Source organism: Arachis hypogaea, chromosome 16, assembly GCF_003086295.3.
Source record: "Arachis hypogaea cultivar Tifrunner chromosome 16, arahy.Tifrunner.gnm2.J5K5, whole genome shotgun sequence".
Taxonomy (NCBI): Eukaryota; Viridiplantae; Streptophyta; class Magnoliopsida; order Fabales; family Fabaceae; genus Arachis; species Arachis hypogaea.
Genome location: NC_092051.1, coordinates 26815873 through 26835024, shown reverse-complemented (window position 1 = coordinate 26835024; position 19152 = coordinate 26815873). Strand labels below are relative to the sequence as shown.

Here is a 19152-nt window from a genome sequence, read left to right as displayed (position 1 = left end):
AAACTACTTTACATTAATAACGTATCAAAATTTAATTCTAAAAATTTAAAAATATATATAAAATAAATATTTTAACACAAAAATTAATATGTATTTTTTTAATGTGGGGACAAATATAATTTTTGAACAGGAGTACATATATATTTATACATATACTTTTTTATATTTTTTTAGAATACTAATGGACACTTGCCTCCCCAACTTAATACATGTATCTGATCTTGCTTTTATGGTGGATTTGTTATTTTTTTTATTAAAAAAGTTGTTGGAATTCCCTTTTTAAGAGAGATTGTAAAAATTAATTAAAATTTATTTTATTTAAATAAGTTGAATCAAATTGGTGCTGCGTGAATTGACCTTTACGAAATTGGATAAATCCTAAAGTGTGATCTGAACTTTTGTTTTATTGATTTAATTTTTAATTATTTTAGACCTAAATAAATTGTAGATCAATATATGAACAGTTACCATAACAAATTTAATTTATGCTCTCTAAATAAATTAAATATGCAAATATCATTATCCAATTGACAATTATTAACGTAAGTCCATATCTCTAGATAAGTGCCTCACATTATTAATACACACACCCAATAAACACTAAATAAAAAATTAAATTAATTATGTTTAAATTTATCAAAATAAAAATGGTATATTATTTTGGTAAATTTAATGATAATGAAGTTTGATTTAAGAATTTATGTAAATTGTTTAATCTCTTTACTGTCAGATTTATAGTTGTTAGAATCGAACTGATAATTGAACTTATCAAATTATTGATTTGTTGATTTATTAGTTTAATTGATGAATTACTGATTGAATCGGCAGAATTAATCTCACATAAATAAAAAAATATAAAATAGTCCAAAATTTAAAATTAAAATTTAAAATATATATATATTCACTAATATTTTAAAAATAATCAAATTTCAACAAATTATAATCAACAAATTATAATTTGGTTATTATTAAATAAGTATATAAATTTTTTTATAATAAATTTTTTTATTTTATTTTTATATTAAAGTAAATATTTTTTATTTTAATAACTAACTAATTATTTTATATTTATTATATGTATTTATTAAAAAATAATATTGATAAATATCATATAATCATATAAAATAATTATATTGTAATTAATAAAAATATTTGATATTTTTTATTTATACATATTTAATTACATTTATATTAATAATTATGAATAAAAAATAATTAATTTAAATATAAGTGAGTATAAAACTAAAATAACATCTAAAAAAATTAGTGTACATTTTTATTATCTAATTAATAATTAGCATTTAAAACAATAAGGAACAACTTAGCCTAGTGGCAAGGAGAGCATGTAGGCACAAAGAAGATCCATATTTGAGCTACATCTTCATCAATTTTAGAATTTTCTCTTGGACAGTTCGGTCGAACCGATTTTCACCAGTTTTGAGCGATTTTCACCGGCTTTGATTGGTTCTAATCCTTAAGCAGCTTAGAGACTGGACCGAACTGGTTGAAAATTCGGTTCTCTGGTTTTTTGACCGAACTGACCGGTCCACTTCGATTCTTACAACTATGGTCAGATTATTTCCAAGAGATTTAGATCACGCGCTTCTTTTTCTCACTTTCTTCTCCCCCGTGCTTCTTCTTCTTATTTCAAATTCACGCATGCCTTACTCTTGATATTACAGGCTTGTTTGGGCGCCATTCTCGAAAAATATCTTTTTTTAAATGATATTTTTTTTAAAAGATCTTTTACAAAAAAGTAAAAATGAGTTTATGTTTGGATATCTCATGTAAAAAGATTAATTATGTTTAGGTAAAATAAGATAAAAGTACTTTTTTATTCATTTATTATGTGAATAACATATTTTTTTAGGAAAAAAAATATTTAAAAAAAAAGATGTAAATTGTTACTTATCAAAAAAGATGTTTTTTTTTTATTTTTCTAGTACTTTTACTTTTACTATTAGAAATTTGTCAAACACACTAAAAAATTAAAAAAATATATTTTTCATTGAAAAATTTTTTTTTATCGATTTAATGACGCCCAAACAAGCACCGTATACCTCTTCTTCTTTTTTCCTCCTTTTTTTTTATTATTTTCACTATCGTTACTGTTGTCGCCATCACCACCACCACCACCTCCTCCTCCTCCTCTTTTTTCGTCTTTTCTCATTGGAATTTCTTCTCATCCTTCCTTTTCATCCTTCTCCTCCTCCTCCATCATCATCATCATCATCATCATCATCATCATCATCATCATCATCATCATCATCATCATCATCATCATTGTCGTCTTCTTCTTATACATGTCGTCGTTATCGTTATCGTCGTTATTGTTATTGTTGTTGTTGAATTTTTGCTATGTTGATGATGTTGTTTGATCCAAAATTAATTTTAAATGTGTGTTTTATTCATGATTCAGTCTTGCTTGTATGCTTATTTTTGAACTGAGTTTATGTGTTGCAATCATTATGTAATTTCATTCATTTTGAGTTAATTATGTCACAATTGTTATGTAATTTCGATTCATTTCTGAGTTAATTATATCGCAATTCATTATGTAATTTCGGTTCATTTCTGAGTTAATTATGCCGCAATCATTATATAATTTTGGTTCATTTCTGAGTGAATTAAGGTGCATTTAGATCCGTTGTCCTACATAATTCAAAACTATTTTTTCTCTTTCTCTTCTTTCTCCTCATTTTCTACTGCTTCTTCTTCTTCTTTTTTTTCTTCATTTTCTCCGTCTCTTTTCATTTTCTTATTATTTCACTCTCTTAAAAGGAAGAAAACAAAAAAAAAGAAAAGAAAATATCAAACAAAAAAAAAAAAGAAACATATTAATAACGTTGTCTGATCCAAAATTAATTTTGGATGTGTTTTTGTTCATGATTCAGTCTTATTTGTATGCTTATTTTCGAACTGAATTTGTGTTACAATCACTATGTAATTTCGGTTCATTTCTGAATTAATTGTATCGCAATCATTATATAATTTCAGTTCATTTTCTGAGTGAATTAAGGTGCATTTGGATTCGTTGTCCTGCACAATTTAAAACTCTTTCTCCTCTTTCTCCTTATCTTCTACTGCTTCTTCTTCTTCTTTTTCATCTTTTTCTTCTTCATCTTCACGTTTTTATTTCATTTTTTTAAATTCTTTTTTATTTACTCTCTTGAGAAAAATAAAATAAAAAAAAGAAGAAAATATCAAACAAAAAAAGAAGAAAAAACATATTAATGACGTTGTCTGATCCAAAATTAATTTTGGATGTGTTTTTTTTTCATGATTTAGTCTTATTTAATTTGTGTGCTTGTTTTTTAACTAATTTTATGTGTCGCAATCATTATGGTAAATTTCGATTCATTTCTGAGTTAATTGTGTCGCGATTGTTATAAAAGTTTAGTTCATTTTGAGTGAATTAAGGTGCATTTGGACTCGTTATCCGGAACAATTCAAAACTCTTTCTCCTCACCTTCTACTACTGCAATCAGTGACGGACCCAAAAAATTTTAGGAGTGGAGGCAAAAATATATACATTAAAATAAAATTTGTTAAACATTATTAATTATATATGGAGATATAAAAATTTTAAAAAGTTAGTGAACACTTTTATTCTTAAAATACTATTCATTATATATAATTTATAAAAAAAATTATTTTTTTATTTCTAAAACTTGAACTTAAAATATTTTAATTAAATTATAGAAAATTTGTTATCCTAACTAATTTTTTATACACATTTAATAATAAAAAACTGAATCAATTAGCACATTAACGACTAATGGTACACTAGTATTTATAATTTGAAATTAGAATTATATATGAATACTAGAAAAATTAAATTTGTATATAAAAAGTATGTTTATATAAAATAATAAAAACATAATTTATAATTTTTTTCTTTCTTTCTTTTTAAAATAATTAAATTTATTATATATTTTTTAATTTAATTTTAATATAATGTTAGATAAAAAATTTTATGCATCTATTTAATTATGTATTGTAATTTAAATATTTTTTATTACTATATTTAAAAATAAAAAATATATTCTAAATTAATAAATTAATTAATTCATTTTAAAATTTTATATGCAACATAGGTACATATATAATAGAACAAAAGATATAAAACAAGTAATTAGGATGAATAAATTGAGAATAAAATAAAATATATAAATTCATGAAGAGAATAAAAAATAGATTAATACCTAAACTATAATTGTTTGAATTAAAATTTGCAATTGAAAATATCAAAAAGAGAAACAATGAAATTGAAAGATACATAGAGTCATAGAGAGTTATATAAAATAAAATAGAGAATTTAAAATTTACCTTTTGATGAAGAGAAGATGACCACTAGACAAAGAATAGAAAAAGAAGGTTGAAAATATGAAACTAAGAAAAGGGTTTAAGAGAATAAATGAGTGACGGTTGGGATTAAAAAACAAAAGAAGACTAAATTTAATTAAGTTAACTAATAATCAAAATCATAAAAAGATAAAAATGGGCTTAGATTTTTAATAATTGGGCTTAATTTATTTGTAGTGGGGTCATTTAAAATTTAAAATATATATATATATATATATATATATATATATATATATATATATATATTGGTTTAAAAAAATCAAATGACACTGGGGGCAAGTGCCCCCTCATTCATAAGCATGGGTCCGTGCCTGACTGCAATAACAAAAAAATGACAATGAGAAGAAAACATGCAAAGAAAGAGAAGGAGAAGGAAGAAGAACGCAAAAAAAAAAAAAGACGACGACCATAATAACGAAACGCGTAAACATAAATGACTTAATTAAAGGAATAGTGTGTGCACATGTAATTATGCTTTTTTTAACAAGAATAGTTTTTGTTAGTATTAGATCTACTTAATTAAACTTAAATGATAATATTGTTTAAATGTATAGCAAATTTGAACTAAATACATGCGATGTAACTTTGAAAGTACGATTCTAATTAAGATGTAATAATTTTATAGTAATATCAGGATCGGAAACTAAATTTTTTTCGGTCAATATCAATTCATTTTTTAAATTTTTTTATTTTTTTTAAGTTATAAATTTTAAATTATAAATTTTTTTTAATTCTTAAATTATTAATTCTATACTTACGTCAATGTCGTCTTGGATTTTTGTCCAGCGCTCTCTGCGAGTCTGCTCAATGCCATCTTTTCTTCATGGAGAATTAATGAATCATTATCGAACAAAAATGGCATGAATTAACATTTTATGTCTTTTTTTTTTTTTGTTTACACTTTAACGACTAGCTAATCCCTTGCTGATCTCAATGTACAGTTTAAAATAATAGAAAGTATTCAAAACCATCTTTTTGAACGGTCCCGCTACGTTACCAACAGTATTTTTGTCAACTTCTGCCAACTCTTATTTATAATTGTGTTTAATAGAAGTGTCTTCGTGAATGTGTCTAATAAAAATGTCTTTTTTATGACTGTATTTAATAGAAGTGTCTTTATAAATATATTTTTTATGTGTCTCTTTATATATGTATTTAAAATATAATAATTAATTATTATTAATAATAAATTGGCAGATAATATGTTGGTACCTTATATTTTTTCTTTTTAAAAATATAAATATTAGGAAAATATAAACAACTACAACGAATTATTTCTTTTGTATTACCTAGATTACATAATTCCATTAAATATATAATCCTTTATAGGCTAAATATATAGGAGACTATATATATATATATATATATAGAAACACGCACATACTAGAAATTAGGAGGATTAGTTTACAACAAAATATTTTTATTTATGTATTTAAGGTTTGAATTCAAAATCATTTCCTATTCGATGTCAAAAAGAATTTAATAGTTAAAGCCAAAGATTATATATGCATGAAACACATGATGATTAAAAAAAATAAGAATGAATTAGGTTTGGTACTCAAGTTATTTTATATTTGGTATCTAAGTTTGTTTGATGTGTAAAACCATTTAGAGTTTAAGTTTGCTTGAGGTTAAAGATCACATAAGATTCAAGACTATTTAAGACTATTTGAAGTCAAAGATTATATTAATTAGCTTAGTATTTTTTCTCTGTAAATAAGATTAATTTTAATAAGTTAGGAGAATTTTCATTTATTCACACACTCACTCATTCTAAAATTTTTAGTCATACTAATACACGGAAACATGAGTCATAAATCTATATAAGTATTAAAAGACTCTATTTTTATTTTAATTCTATTTTTTTTATTATTTAAATTATGTTATTTTCATTTAAATCACGGTCAAATTTTACACATTTTAATACAAGTATTATCATTTTTATTTTTTTTGTATTTGTTCTTTTTTATTTTTTATTTTTTATATTATTATTTTTATATTTTTATTGGGCATAATTTTTAAATTTTAAGACCAATCCACAAAAAAAATCATATTTATTTCTTGAATTAAGATCATTGATACATGTTTAATACACGTCCATCCAGACTAAACTCATATATATAATTAGGAAAAAGTTTGGTAACCAAAAATTTTCAGCCATAATTAGTCAAAATTTTCTATATTTTACTTCATTTATATCACTTAATAACAGTTTTATTTTTTATTCCACTCTCTTATCATTCTACTTATCACCGTTCTTATCAAATCTGCTTATTAATGATATTAATTATAAAATCATATCCCTTTTTATTAGGCACTATTGTAATCAATACTTAATATTCTTTTTTATAATTTGATTTTTATATATAAAAATACAATAAAAATTAATAATAATTATATTTAAGAATGGTAATTATAATATCAATTACATTAAATAATTGTAATTGACTTTAATTTTTATTTCCTTTAATTCATTTATTACCATTTCAGAAATTAGAAAACGTGAAAACCTTGTTTAATACCTTTATCATTATTATTACAAGGATCATGAATTGTAGCTCGTATAGGTTAGAAGTCAACAAACACAATTCTAGTTCAATTACAAGCATAATTGGGATAGGTCAAGGAAATTTACAAAAAATCGCTTTTATCATTGCAAATAGTATGACATTTGAAATCGATCTTAACACGGTACTTATATCAGAAGGAATTGAAGAATAATTTGAATAACAGACGGACTCATTCAATGAAATTGTTGTCAGTCAACCAATTTTCGAAAATATTACATTAACTTTGATGAGGTATGATAATAAACTGATATAATTTTTTTTATGTTTTTATGTGCATTTATAATTATACTGTACTAACTAAGTTCATACACATAACATTCATAAGTTCATATACATAACATCTATAATTACATACAACTAACATCTAAAAATTAAATTCATGTTTATTAGATATTACATCCATACACATATCATTTTTTAGTTATTGCATAAGTAACTATCAAGTTACTACAAATGTTTAAATTTTATCATAATTGAATTTAAAAAATATCAAATTCTTAAATTAATTTATTTAATTGATAAATTTACTCATAACATCCATAAATTTATGCAGATAACATCCATAATTTCATATTAATAACATCCATAATTTTGTGCACATAATATTCATAATTTCATACTTATGATGTCTATAATTAATAAATTTTTATAATTAATATTATCAAATTTTAAACTATGCGTCTTATTGTATTCTTCAAATTATCTCATGTGCACTAATAAGTCATAATTTTAATTATTAATATTTTTTATTTAATATTCATATGTATGCTTATTTATTGATTTTAATATAACAAGTTAATAATTATTTCTAAAAATTGATTTTTTAATTTTATATTATATTTTTTATTTTCTAATAGTCTATATGTAAAATATGAGTTGTATAGTAAAAGTAGTTAAAATTTTTTAATTTAACCTCCATAATTTCTGTAGAGAAATTGCATTTTAATGAGTAATAATGTGATTGAGGGATGTTAGGGATTTGATTTGAGAGAAACTGAAACTAATTTTAGAAAGAACATTAATGACTCTAACCACACAGAATAAATGTGAATGATAAGGAGAATGAGTGATAAGGAGGTGTATCTCACTTGCTTATCAAGAGAATGAAAATTTTTTTGTAACATTTATATATTGTAATTACTTTTTGGTTACCTAGCACTACCCATATAATTAATACAAAAAGGTAAATGAATAAAGTTAGGGTTCAAGTTGAAGATGAGGTCAATAGATTATTTCCGATGAGAATCTAAGATAAAAGAGGTAGAAAAGAGAGGCTCTTAATTGTGACAAAAGGTTTAATGGACTTCAGTGGACCCAATCTCAGTTCAGTGAATAATAATAGTACTAAGAATTCAGGAACTTAACTTAAAATAGGACTTTTATCCTCATCATACTAAAGGAAAGAGAAGAAAACTAAGATGCGAAGTTCACACTTGATATAGACACCAAAATTGGATAATGGATACAAACATATCGGTCATGGTCATGTAACGTAATTCCATTTTTTATTACATTAAAACAGTGAAAATGACAATTAAATTAATTTAATATACAGAGAGAGTTAGCAACAATTTTTTGTTTATATATAAAACAATGAACATGCATGGATCTGATCTCTAAGGTGACAAGTAACTCAAACAACCTCCGAAACACTTGATCAATTGGTTTTACAATATTCGTTTCTATTTAATTTTTCATATAATCAATTCTTGTGTATACTTAGTTTTGAATTAATAGGGAAGGACTTAGTTATTGTAGAAGAAGATATATAAAGGAAACTGCAGATTAAATCTTATTAGCTTCCACGTTAAGATATACTAAAAGAAAAAAAAAACTGAAGAAAATAAGAGTGATAGATAGATAGATAGATAGAGAGATATAAAGATGATGGATTCGATTTGATTCGTTTTTGGTAATCAAAAGTTGTCTATTTATGCATGTCAACTAAAGCTATCAGTCGCAAAAGGAGATATGATGTTTTTCTTTTGGGCAAAAAGTTAAGATTATTTGTATTCCATTATTCATTGGTTATTAGGTTAAAATTAAATTTTAGTATGCCATATTCACTTATAAAATTTATTATAGTTTTTTTTTTAAAATTTTTTTTACATGACCGATAATCTACCCATTCATGAATTTTGGTATCACCATACCCCCCTCAAACTCAAGTCTCGTGTGGATGAATATGATACCCTCTCATCCAGTTGCAACAAACATCAACCATGAAACATCAGTAATGCTATTACCACTAGAATAGGAATTCCATTTTATTGTTTGTTTTTTTTTTTTTTTTCCCAAAATGATTCTTGCTAAAATATGGCTATAATTCATATGCATTTTCAGTGTGAAAAAAGATTACGTAGATAACTAACATATATTGTTACATTAGCAAAAATGTTTGATTCAATCCACATTATCTGATAAGTCATACAAATACAAATACAAACATTTAACTAGATGGCACATTAAAAGAGTAATTTGACTAATCTCTTTGATAAAAGGTAGAATATGAATAAAGAGTAAAGATTTTTACTAAATCTAAAAAACAAAAAAATTAAAAAAAAAAAAAAAAACATTTTCATTGAACATGATATTTTTTGTGGGGCTTTTTTATTAAAAAAAATTAATTTTCACTTTTCACCAAACTTCACACTTCACCGTAGCATAGCATTACCCCGTAAAACGTCAATACACAAGGTCAATGATCTAAAGCTTACCATCCGTATGAAGCAGATAAAACTATACAAGTCAAAGCAAAAGCAAAGATTAATTAATACAAGGTTTGAATAAATAGTAATGAAGTTAGAGTGCTCAAATTGCAGAACAAGGTACCATAATTTATTATAGACCACGAGAATCTATACATACATACATACATATATATGGACAACTACAAATATGTACAACAGTGACTTAGGACCACATAAGTTAATGACTCCAACAACAAAACACTGTTTTAGAGCTTAGAAATGCCTATATAAATATATCCTCCTAAAAATGGTACTCTTCACTACAAAGAAACAAAATCACTAAAGCCAACAGAAGAACAAAAAAGTTTGAAAAATGGAAAATAAATACCCTACATAATATTGAAGTGCCATTTTGAACTTTACAAAAAGAAAAAGAGCTTGATCTTGTGACACAAATGATGCATCAGGAAAAAATGATAATGATAATAACAAAATTAATGAAATGAAAGGAGTTCTAGAAGTGCTAAATGGCAGCGACATAAAATGATGGAGGAACATGATTTTCACACAAGCTACTAAGGTAAGAAAGCAAAAGGGCAATGCAATAACCAAAAATTTCTGTCATCATGATCTTCCCTTCCCGGCAGCCACTTCACGCTGATTACGGAAATGACTGAGTAGCTGTTGCGCCTGCATGCATTCGGACAACACATTAGCTTTTCTTCCGCAGTTTAGAACAAGTTAATGGCTCGAGAAATGATATACATGTCATGACTTCACTAATCCGTTAAGTTTTGTGCATAACTGAAAATTCTGTTTGAAAATTAATATTTCCTTTAGGATATCATGCATTATGGTTTCTACTGGAATGATATTTAGATCAAAGGGAAAGTGTGATTAAAATGATATCAGCACTTAGTTTCAACCAACAGTGAAAAAGACTAAACCCTAAACCCTAAATGCTAAATACATAGATGGGAATAGCAAATTATGGAACCAAACCTTTTCTTTTGCTCTTGTCGTGCCGGACTGAGACAATGCAACTAGGGGTGGTACAGCTCCTTCTTGCAGAACGAGGGTACAAAACTTCGAACTATGAAGGCATAGTTGGAAGAGAATAGAAGCAGCATTTTCCTTCCCCCTTTGAGAACCTGACTCCAAAATTTCAACTAGCAAGGGAATTCCCCCTTGCCTTGTTATTTCTATTCGACCCTCTGCAATTGTTGAGAGATTTGCTAAAAGAGCAACAGCCTTGTCAACCATTCTGTCAGCTGGGTCCAATAACTGAGACAGATACTTCACAGCTCCAGCTTGAACTATCCGAGCTTTATTGTCGTGAAATATTGATAAGTTATATAAAGCAGTGGCAGCATCCTTCTTTCCCCTTAGTGTTCCTGAGGCTAGAAGATCCACCAAAGCTTTAACTGCACTGGAACGACCAATTTTTTCCTTATTGTTTTCTATTACGGAGAGGCTGAATAGTGCTGCTGCAGAATTCTCCTTGGCACCATCATTTCCTGTCTTCAAAACGTGGATCAGTGGTTCTATGGCTCCTGCTTCCATAATCAAAGACTTGTTGTCCTCGTAAATTGACAAATTCAGAAGAGCTGTCACAGCATGTTCTTGTGTTATCTTCACATTCGAATACAGCAGCGAAAGTAATGGTGTAACTGCGCCACACTTACCAACAATGACACGGTTTTCCATGTTATTCTTGGTAAGGAGCCTCAATTCTTCTGCAGCAGCAGTTTGCACCTCATTTGACTTACTCTGAAGGTCTTCAATCAACTTGTTGACATGAGATATGGTAGTTAGTTCATCATGCTGTAAGTTGGAAGCAGGAACCGAATCAACTTCCGTGTGGCTATTAATAATATTATTATTCTTTCTATGATTATTTCCGTTCTCCACCCCTACAATTTTGGATTCAGGGATTTGAGATTGCTTTCCTGAAAACCGAGTAGAAATCCCTGATTCTTTATTTGCAGGATGCTCATTTATGATTTCTCTGCACAACACATTTTGATGCTTATTAGGTATGGCTGACACCCCTTTTGAAACTGGATATACATAATCACTGCTAGAAATAGAACTTGACACTGATTCACTTCTGCTGTGACTACATGAAGCCTCAGGGGATGAGTGGTCAAACTTTTCTGTGTCTCCACTCCTGCATCCATTTGATTCTCCACTTAGTCTGAAAGAACCATCACCATTTTGCTTCTCAAATGCACTTCCAGTTTGAGGGGACGATTTTGAAGTGGAATAGCTACTATGTGAAGACCCAAAACTACACACAGGATCAAAATCTTGAGGAAATGAATGATCTGACGAGGTTGAAACATGGTAAGAACTTTTAGGCTTAGAGTTATTGGGAAGTTTGACAGCATGTTCCTCACACCAGTTTGCTATCATAGCTTTCACGGTATAATTCGGAATAAGATTTGTATGGGAAAGTCTCTGATGAGTCTTGGGACAAACAGTCAGGCCATGATCAAGCCACATTTGAATGGATTGCCTCTCGTATGTTTGACCAGAAGCCACAATAACAGGTTCTGACATAAGTTCCAATGATAAAGGACATCTAAAGTATTGTGGGATAGAGACACCGTGTTTGACTTCACGGCACTCAAATTTCAACACATACTCGCGTAAGTTGCAGACAAGATTCACAATTTGGTTAATTTCATCCAATTCCTCTTTCATTTTATTGACTTCAGTGTTCAACCTTTCCTTTTCCGCAGCAATACTTTCTTTTAAAAGCTCCTGGTTTGATGTAAGGTGAAGTAACTCAATAATTCCTTTTAGACGATCATTTGAAGTTTGAACATTATTCCTTTGGTTTCTAAGTGCTTCTTCTATATAGACCACTGCTGTCTCCTTCTTAAGACCCTGAAGTTCCTGCATATATTGCTGAAAAGTTTGAAACAATTAGTCTCACAGTTTATTGATCAAATATACCAAAAAAATTTTAACAAATAGAAGAAACGAGGATTTTTTGTTATTTTTTTACCGTCCTTGTCCGTTGGAACTGAAATGGTGTGAGGACAATAGTAATCGGGAAACAATTAACTTCCAACTTTGGCATACCTGAAGATTGGACAAAACTGAAGCATTTGAAGGTGACTTTAGGGATCTAACAATCACACGACAAATATCAAGTGAAGCACTCTGTAACTTGATCAGCAATTCACCACTTCGAAGAACCTGAAAATAGAACAACCCCAAAAAAAGAGTTAACATCTTCCAGAGAAAAGACTTACCAAATGCAATAACGTTATAATGATATCAAATTGAACATAAGAATATATGTAACTACTTACGCTGCGAATCTTGCTCATCTTTGGGCCCCATTTTTCAATGAGCTCTTTAGCTTCATTAACCAACATATCCAATTCCTCGCATTCTCTATACAGATTTTCCTCCAAAAGGAGATTGTGATCCACAACATCATCGAGCACAGGTTTCAAACGCTTCAACACACTAACCATATTATCAAAGTTCTTCTTAAGGGGGGTAGGCTTTACCGTATGGCAAGAAACTAGATGAATGAATCGTGAAATGCTGTTGATGAGACATTTCGCTGAAGTTGTACTCGTTTGACCTGCTTTGGTAACATCATAACAAACACATATTACCAAAAGAAAAAAAAAAGAAGGAAAATTTCTAATACTAAAATAGCTCCATTTTTATATTTTCTTCTTTGCCAAGTCATCCAACAACATTAAGTGATTAAAGTAGACTCCATTATTGAGATATTTCCAATAGTGTCACCAAAAGTTTGTGTCCATGCAAAACCTTAGATCAGCAACTAAACACTACAGTACTTAAGAATATCTGAATCTCATACCAAAGCAGATAAAATAAACAAAATGTGCACAAAACCAACTGAAACGAAATCAAATCGCAGAATGGGAGCTGGATTTCGCATGAACATAAAATGGTTCTAGTATAAAATTAAAAGAGGCCAAATGCAGTTAGCTGAAACATGCCTACCCCAATGAAAATGGAGCATGCAGAACAACAACTTTCAGAAGTTCCAGTAAAATCACCATGGGAGCAAACATCTAAGCTCAATTCATCCTAATTCATACAATTCTTCACCTTTCAGAACCATCCATTAATTAAATGCTCAAAATTCAATTAGCCCTCTCTTCTTCTTGACAAGTCCCCAATGGTTCCACCAATTACATGAAAAAAGAACATATCATTCCATAACCAACTCAAGAATTCCTCAAATTCATAGCACCATCATCATTATTCCACACAAAACTCATATTCCCCCTAACGAATCATAAAGTCGAAAAGAGCACCTAAGAAATCATGGAAAAAACGCATTAATTGGAGTTTTGCGTTTGCGTACCTATATGCATGGTTGTGAAGAACAGATCGTGATCAATTTGAAGCCATGAGAAATGGAAGTTTCCAGAATGAAAGAGGTTCGTTCTTTATTCTGAATTTTGAAGGTCATACCTTTGATTTATTCATCCATTGATGGCTGTGTGTTCATCCTTGAACAGAGCCTGAGGCAGAGAGGGTCCAATAGCTAAAGAGAAAATCTTTTATCAAATTAACAAATAAAAAATAAAAAATAATAGGGGTTAATGCTGTGGGTCCAATATCTTATACGGTTGGACCTATTTGTTGCCATCTATCTCAAACTCCAAACATTCAATTAACTTCAAATTTGTTTCACTGTTTTAATTAATTATCTTAATCTTTCATCTTTCAACAATATTACTTTCTTCTATCACATTAAAATATAAATATTTTTATTTATTAGCGGTTAGTTTTTAAATTTTCAGAGACAGATGAATCTTTAATTAATAAATTTTAAATTTAATATTATTAAAATAATTTATTATTATAATAAATTAAGGTTTTTTTATTATCATCACAGACACTCATGGTGATGGAATATTTTTTTTTTTTTTTATCTTAGCAAATACATATTCTTATGAGTAGACAGAGGTATGGATGGAAATTGGAATGAACGAAAAGCAATTTTTTGTTGGGACATTCTTCCGTCTTATAATATTGTTGTCTCATTTTGTTTATTATTATTATTATTATTATTATTATTATTATTATTATTATTATTTATTGGGTTCTAAAATTTTCATGGCTGGAATGTTATTAAGAAATTCCTTTCATATCTAAGAATGTGTCCTGTAATGGTGTTTAGCAGTATTGTTAAAATATGGTGTATTTAATCATATAAAAAATATAAATTTATATGCCTAAATTTTTAAAATTTTATAATGTACAAATATGATTTTTAGATTTGTGTAACTTAATTTTTAAACATTTTTAATGCACAAATTTATCTCCAAATTTATGTATCTTACTCAAATCAAACTCACAGAATTTATCTTTCTCCTATTCCCTTAATAAATTTGATCATCAGATTTGTTTACTAACAGTTTAAAAAAATTATGGGAGTGAAACAAGACGCACGTAAATATGGGACTGAAAGAATGAACATTGACCTCTTGTGTTCAAACTTCAAAGGTAGCTTGCTGCATTGGAAGTAGATTGTAGCTTTAATTAATGTAAATTTTACCTAGCTATGCAATTTTAAAGGTTGAGATATGGAATTTTAAGAAAAATAAGTTTTTACATATATAGAATGTTCTATAGAGTCCACCAATTTTGTTGTAACTCACTACAACGGAGCGTGTAATGGTGACGGTTTTTTTCTTAATTAGCGGCAGTTTTAAACCGCCACAAAATCAATGGCCGGCGGTTCATCATACTGCCAAGGATATTGGCGCCGGCACTAAGTTTGGTGGCGGTTTTTAGTAACTGCCAGTATAACCGCCACTAAATCAATATTTTGCGGCCATCGTGTAAAAAACCGCCGACAAATGTGAATGACACAATTTCCGTCATGTTTACCGGCGGTTCTAAAACCACCGCAATTTAGCACACGGGTTAAAAAAAATAAGCAGTTTAAACCGCCGCAATCTACCGTGAAATTAAAAAATTGGTAATATTACACGCTCTTGACCCTTTTTTTTTTTTGTCATACTCCTATTTTCTTTTACATAATGATTGATCAAATTTAAGATATTTACATTAGAAAATACACTTAATATTATTAATATACATGCGATGAACTTAACTAATATAAGAAGATAAACATAATAATCAATAATTGATCATAAAATCTAATTACAATGTTTGAGTACAAAATGAATCCATTTGAGGTCATAGTAATATTCACCTTTAAACTAACAATAAAATAATCTTGCATTGATGTATTAATCACTTTGACAAATTAATAAATAAGCTCCTTCTTCATATTCATTAGCTCCAAAACAACACACTGCAACGAAAAGTACCTCATATTAGTCAATATAAACAATAAGAAGATACATTGCATAATGCACAAAGATAGCTCAACGCAAAGCACAAATTAATAACACAATAACAAGATCGCCATTACGATAAACCTTGATCCAACTTCTATCCTCTATTTTATGTTATCATTTTCCTCATCTTAATGAAATTCTTCTTTTATTAAATAATAATATAATAATTCAAATTGTTTAGGTTCATGATAAATATGAGAGCATAAGACTAATGCTAGAAGTTAAACCATGTAAGATGAGAATGAGTGAGATTCAGAAGTGGCACACTCTTTGAATCAGAGTACTTGTTCTGCCGATAGAGTCCAGTGTGCGAACTTGTTCTTGATAGTGGTGCTCTCAAGCTTCTTGTTATTTTACTTTTTCAAATCACACCAAAAAAAAATATAAAAAGGGAAAAAACACTAACCAGGGTCCTCGATAACGGAAAGGAAGCATGACAAAGAGACGACGGAGCCATGGCAAAGCGGCAACGAACAACGATTGGTGAAGAACAGTGAAGGAGCAGCGATTTCGGTGAAAAAGCGGCAGAAAATTGTCAGCTTCCAAGATAGAGTGGCAACAACGACGACGACGTCACGTTGAGTGATGATGGTAACGCCGCAGTGAAAGACAACGGATTGGTAAGGGTTTGTGGGAGAAAGAGGATTTGTGGATTAGGGTATTTGAGAGAAGTTCAAATGTACAGATTCTGAAAAAGTTCCAAATTAAAATAATCTTTTAGGCTTTAGCAGGTATTAGATTAATTTATCAAATATTGCTGCGGTTAATAAAATCACCGATCAAACAACCGCAATCTTTCAACTTAATAGTAATTACATGAACCGACGCTAACTGGCCGCCGCAATCCTCCGTCCGTATTGTAGTGACTTAATCTAATAATGAGATTAAAGTAGTTAGACCTAATTAATTCTGATATTGAGAATTTGGCAGACTTGCTTCAATTATTTAACGTCGTAAAATGTGTCATACTTAAAGAAGCACTATGGATTAAGACATTACTAATAAGAGAACTTACTATAAGAAAAAGCAAAGTAGTTTATTTATTATTCTCTAAATTTTGCTGGCTAGAGCCATGTAACAAGACAAAAAAACCAATTTAAAACTTATACCAAAATGTTTGGAATAAGGTATAAGAGTGATAAAACCGAACGTTCATGATAGAAGCCATGAATTCAATCCAAAGTGTTTCTTTAATATCATCGGTAGTATTCTTTTTGGTGTCTAATATCATCGGTAGGATACATTAGTAAATAATCGAATTGATAAAAGAATAAGAAAAAATGACTCTCTTTTTTGAGATGTTTAAATGATAATTCTCTTCTCCTTATTCATAAAATACATATTTCTCTTCTCTTTTATAAGACTGAAAGGACATACATTTTAGTCTATTTATCTAAAATACTATTTAATAATTACTATATTATATATAAATTAGAAAAAATATTTTTTAATTCAAATAATAATAATATAAAATATATAATTATTAATATTTTATATTAGGTTATAAAATATTAAAAATAAATAAATTTATTACAATAGTAATAAATATATATTATATTATTATTTGAATTAATCAAATAATTATCAATAATTTACATATATAATTATTAAAATTTAATTTTCATATACTATATCAGTATAAAAGAATTTTAATAGAAAATCAATTTTTCATTGCTACATTAAAAAAAATTCAAACCACTAATTAAAAATTTATTTGAACGCATGACTCTAATTAGATAATTGTATAAATTTTTTTACATTGTTAATGCATCAAAATTAAATTCTAATTATAATCATTATTAAGGAATATTTTGGTCAAATGACATAAAGTGTAGATTATTTTAATTTTGAAAGAAAGAGCAATAAATATTCTATAAATAGAAAAAACAGAAAATATCATTTTTAAACATCTTGTAAGAAATAAAAGTATCATTTATTCATAAAATAATTAAATACTACTTATATCTTTTTTTTACTATCAATTATTGTATGTTAGAGAAACTAAACCCATACTAAATTGAATAAATTTATTTTAACTATTTTACCCATCCTTTTTATTTGAGTTTGATGTGGAAAAGAAAGAGGAAAAGAATATTTGGTACTTGATAAAGGGTACTATTAAGTATTAAGGGTTAGTTTGGATAAGTGCATAACTAATTTTGAAACTTTTAACTTATAAAAAATTATAACATTAATATTTAGTATCATCTTTAAAATTATTTTATAACTTTTTAAAAAATTATTTAAAATGTTTATAGAAAAATTAAAAAAGATGAGTTCTCTTATAATAAACAATTTTTATCATTTCTCATTTAAAATAAATACTTTTGTAACTAAAAAATCAGATATAAAATAATTTATTTATAAGTTATTTTTAATATAAGTTCTTATATTTGAATTTTTTTTAAATTTAATTAAATTATTTATTCAAACTATCCAAAGTAGATCTTTTTTTTTTTATCTTGCTATTAGGCCTTTAAAAAGTAAAAAGAATAATCGAATACTATATATATATTTTTAAATTTCAGAAGGCCATACAATTAATTAGTTCCAAACCCATATATGGTTTCCACTTTCCAAACCCCCCAACAAAATGACAATGTGAGTGGTCATAGATATAGAAAGGGGTTAGGTTATCCATTGAAGCTGAAGACCAAAAAGCAAAGGGGCCATATATAGTACAGTGAGTAAACATGACCCTTGTACCATTAACACAGTGGAAATGCTTGGTTTGTAGCAATCTTTGTTTCTTGTATTGAATTGAATTGTAACCCTCACCATCTTGTCCTTATTTTCATCCAATTAGGCACCAATAGAGTTCTTATTATATGAGCACATTCAAACATTGAACAGTAGTATATGTGCCATCTGTGCCAGGCATGTGAGCCTACCACACTTTTCAATAAACCTTCAATAATTTATTTGTTTATTTTTCCTTGAATTGGGGCTGTGGATTAGGTGGCTGGTGTCATTGTAATGCCAGTAATTTTCAATGTTGCCTAAGCAATGTGCCATCTTAATTGTGCTCTTTAGTTTAATTACATGATGGAGTCATGTTAACCACTTTCTTAATTATATTTCCCGTCCATTTCAATTGGTATGTTTTGGATTAGGCATAGCAAAATGACCACCTCATTTATTTATCGGTAATGT

At 27.8% G+C, this 19152-nt stretch overlaps 1 protein-coding gene and 1 long non-coding RNA gene across 5 annotated transcripts; both read right to left on the bottom strand.

The window, feature by feature from the left end:
* Positions 1–9751: 9751 nt before the first annotated feature.
* On the bottom strand, positions 9752–14283 carry LOC112758705 (U-box domain-containing protein 3). 4 transcript variants are annotated; one of them, XM_025807425.3, is made up of 6 exons: positions 14099–14216; positions 13622–13938; positions 12949–13229; positions 12716–12832; positions 10628–12538; positions 9752–10315 (listed from the first exon to the last, which is right to left on the bottom strand). In XM_025807425.3, the coding sequence occupies exons 2-6, from the start codon at positions 13638–13640 to the stop codon at positions 10250–10252; spliced, it is 2394 nt and encodes a 797-aa protein (XP_025663210.1). In that variant the 5' UTR covers positions 13641–13938; positions 14099–14216; the 3' UTR covers positions 9752–10249. The 4 variants fall into 4 exon arrangements, with proteins under 4 accessions (XP_025663210.1, XP_072076237.1, XP_025663212.1 ...); XM_072220136.1 differs by having other exon boundaries at positions 12949–13232; positions 14099–14194; XM_025807427.3 differs by lacking the exon at positions 13622–13938 and having other exon boundaries at positions 13989–14283.
* A 1482-nt stretch (positions 14284–15765) lies between these two features.
* Positions 15766–16833, bottom strand: LOC140179720 (uncharacterized). The gene is made up of 2 exons (XR_011873541.1): positions 16406–16833; positions 15766–15953 (listed from the first exon to the last, which is right to left on the bottom strand). It is a non-coding gene; the product is annotated as an uncharacterized lncRNA (long non-coding RNA).
* Positions 16834–19152: the final 2319 nt, after the last annotated feature.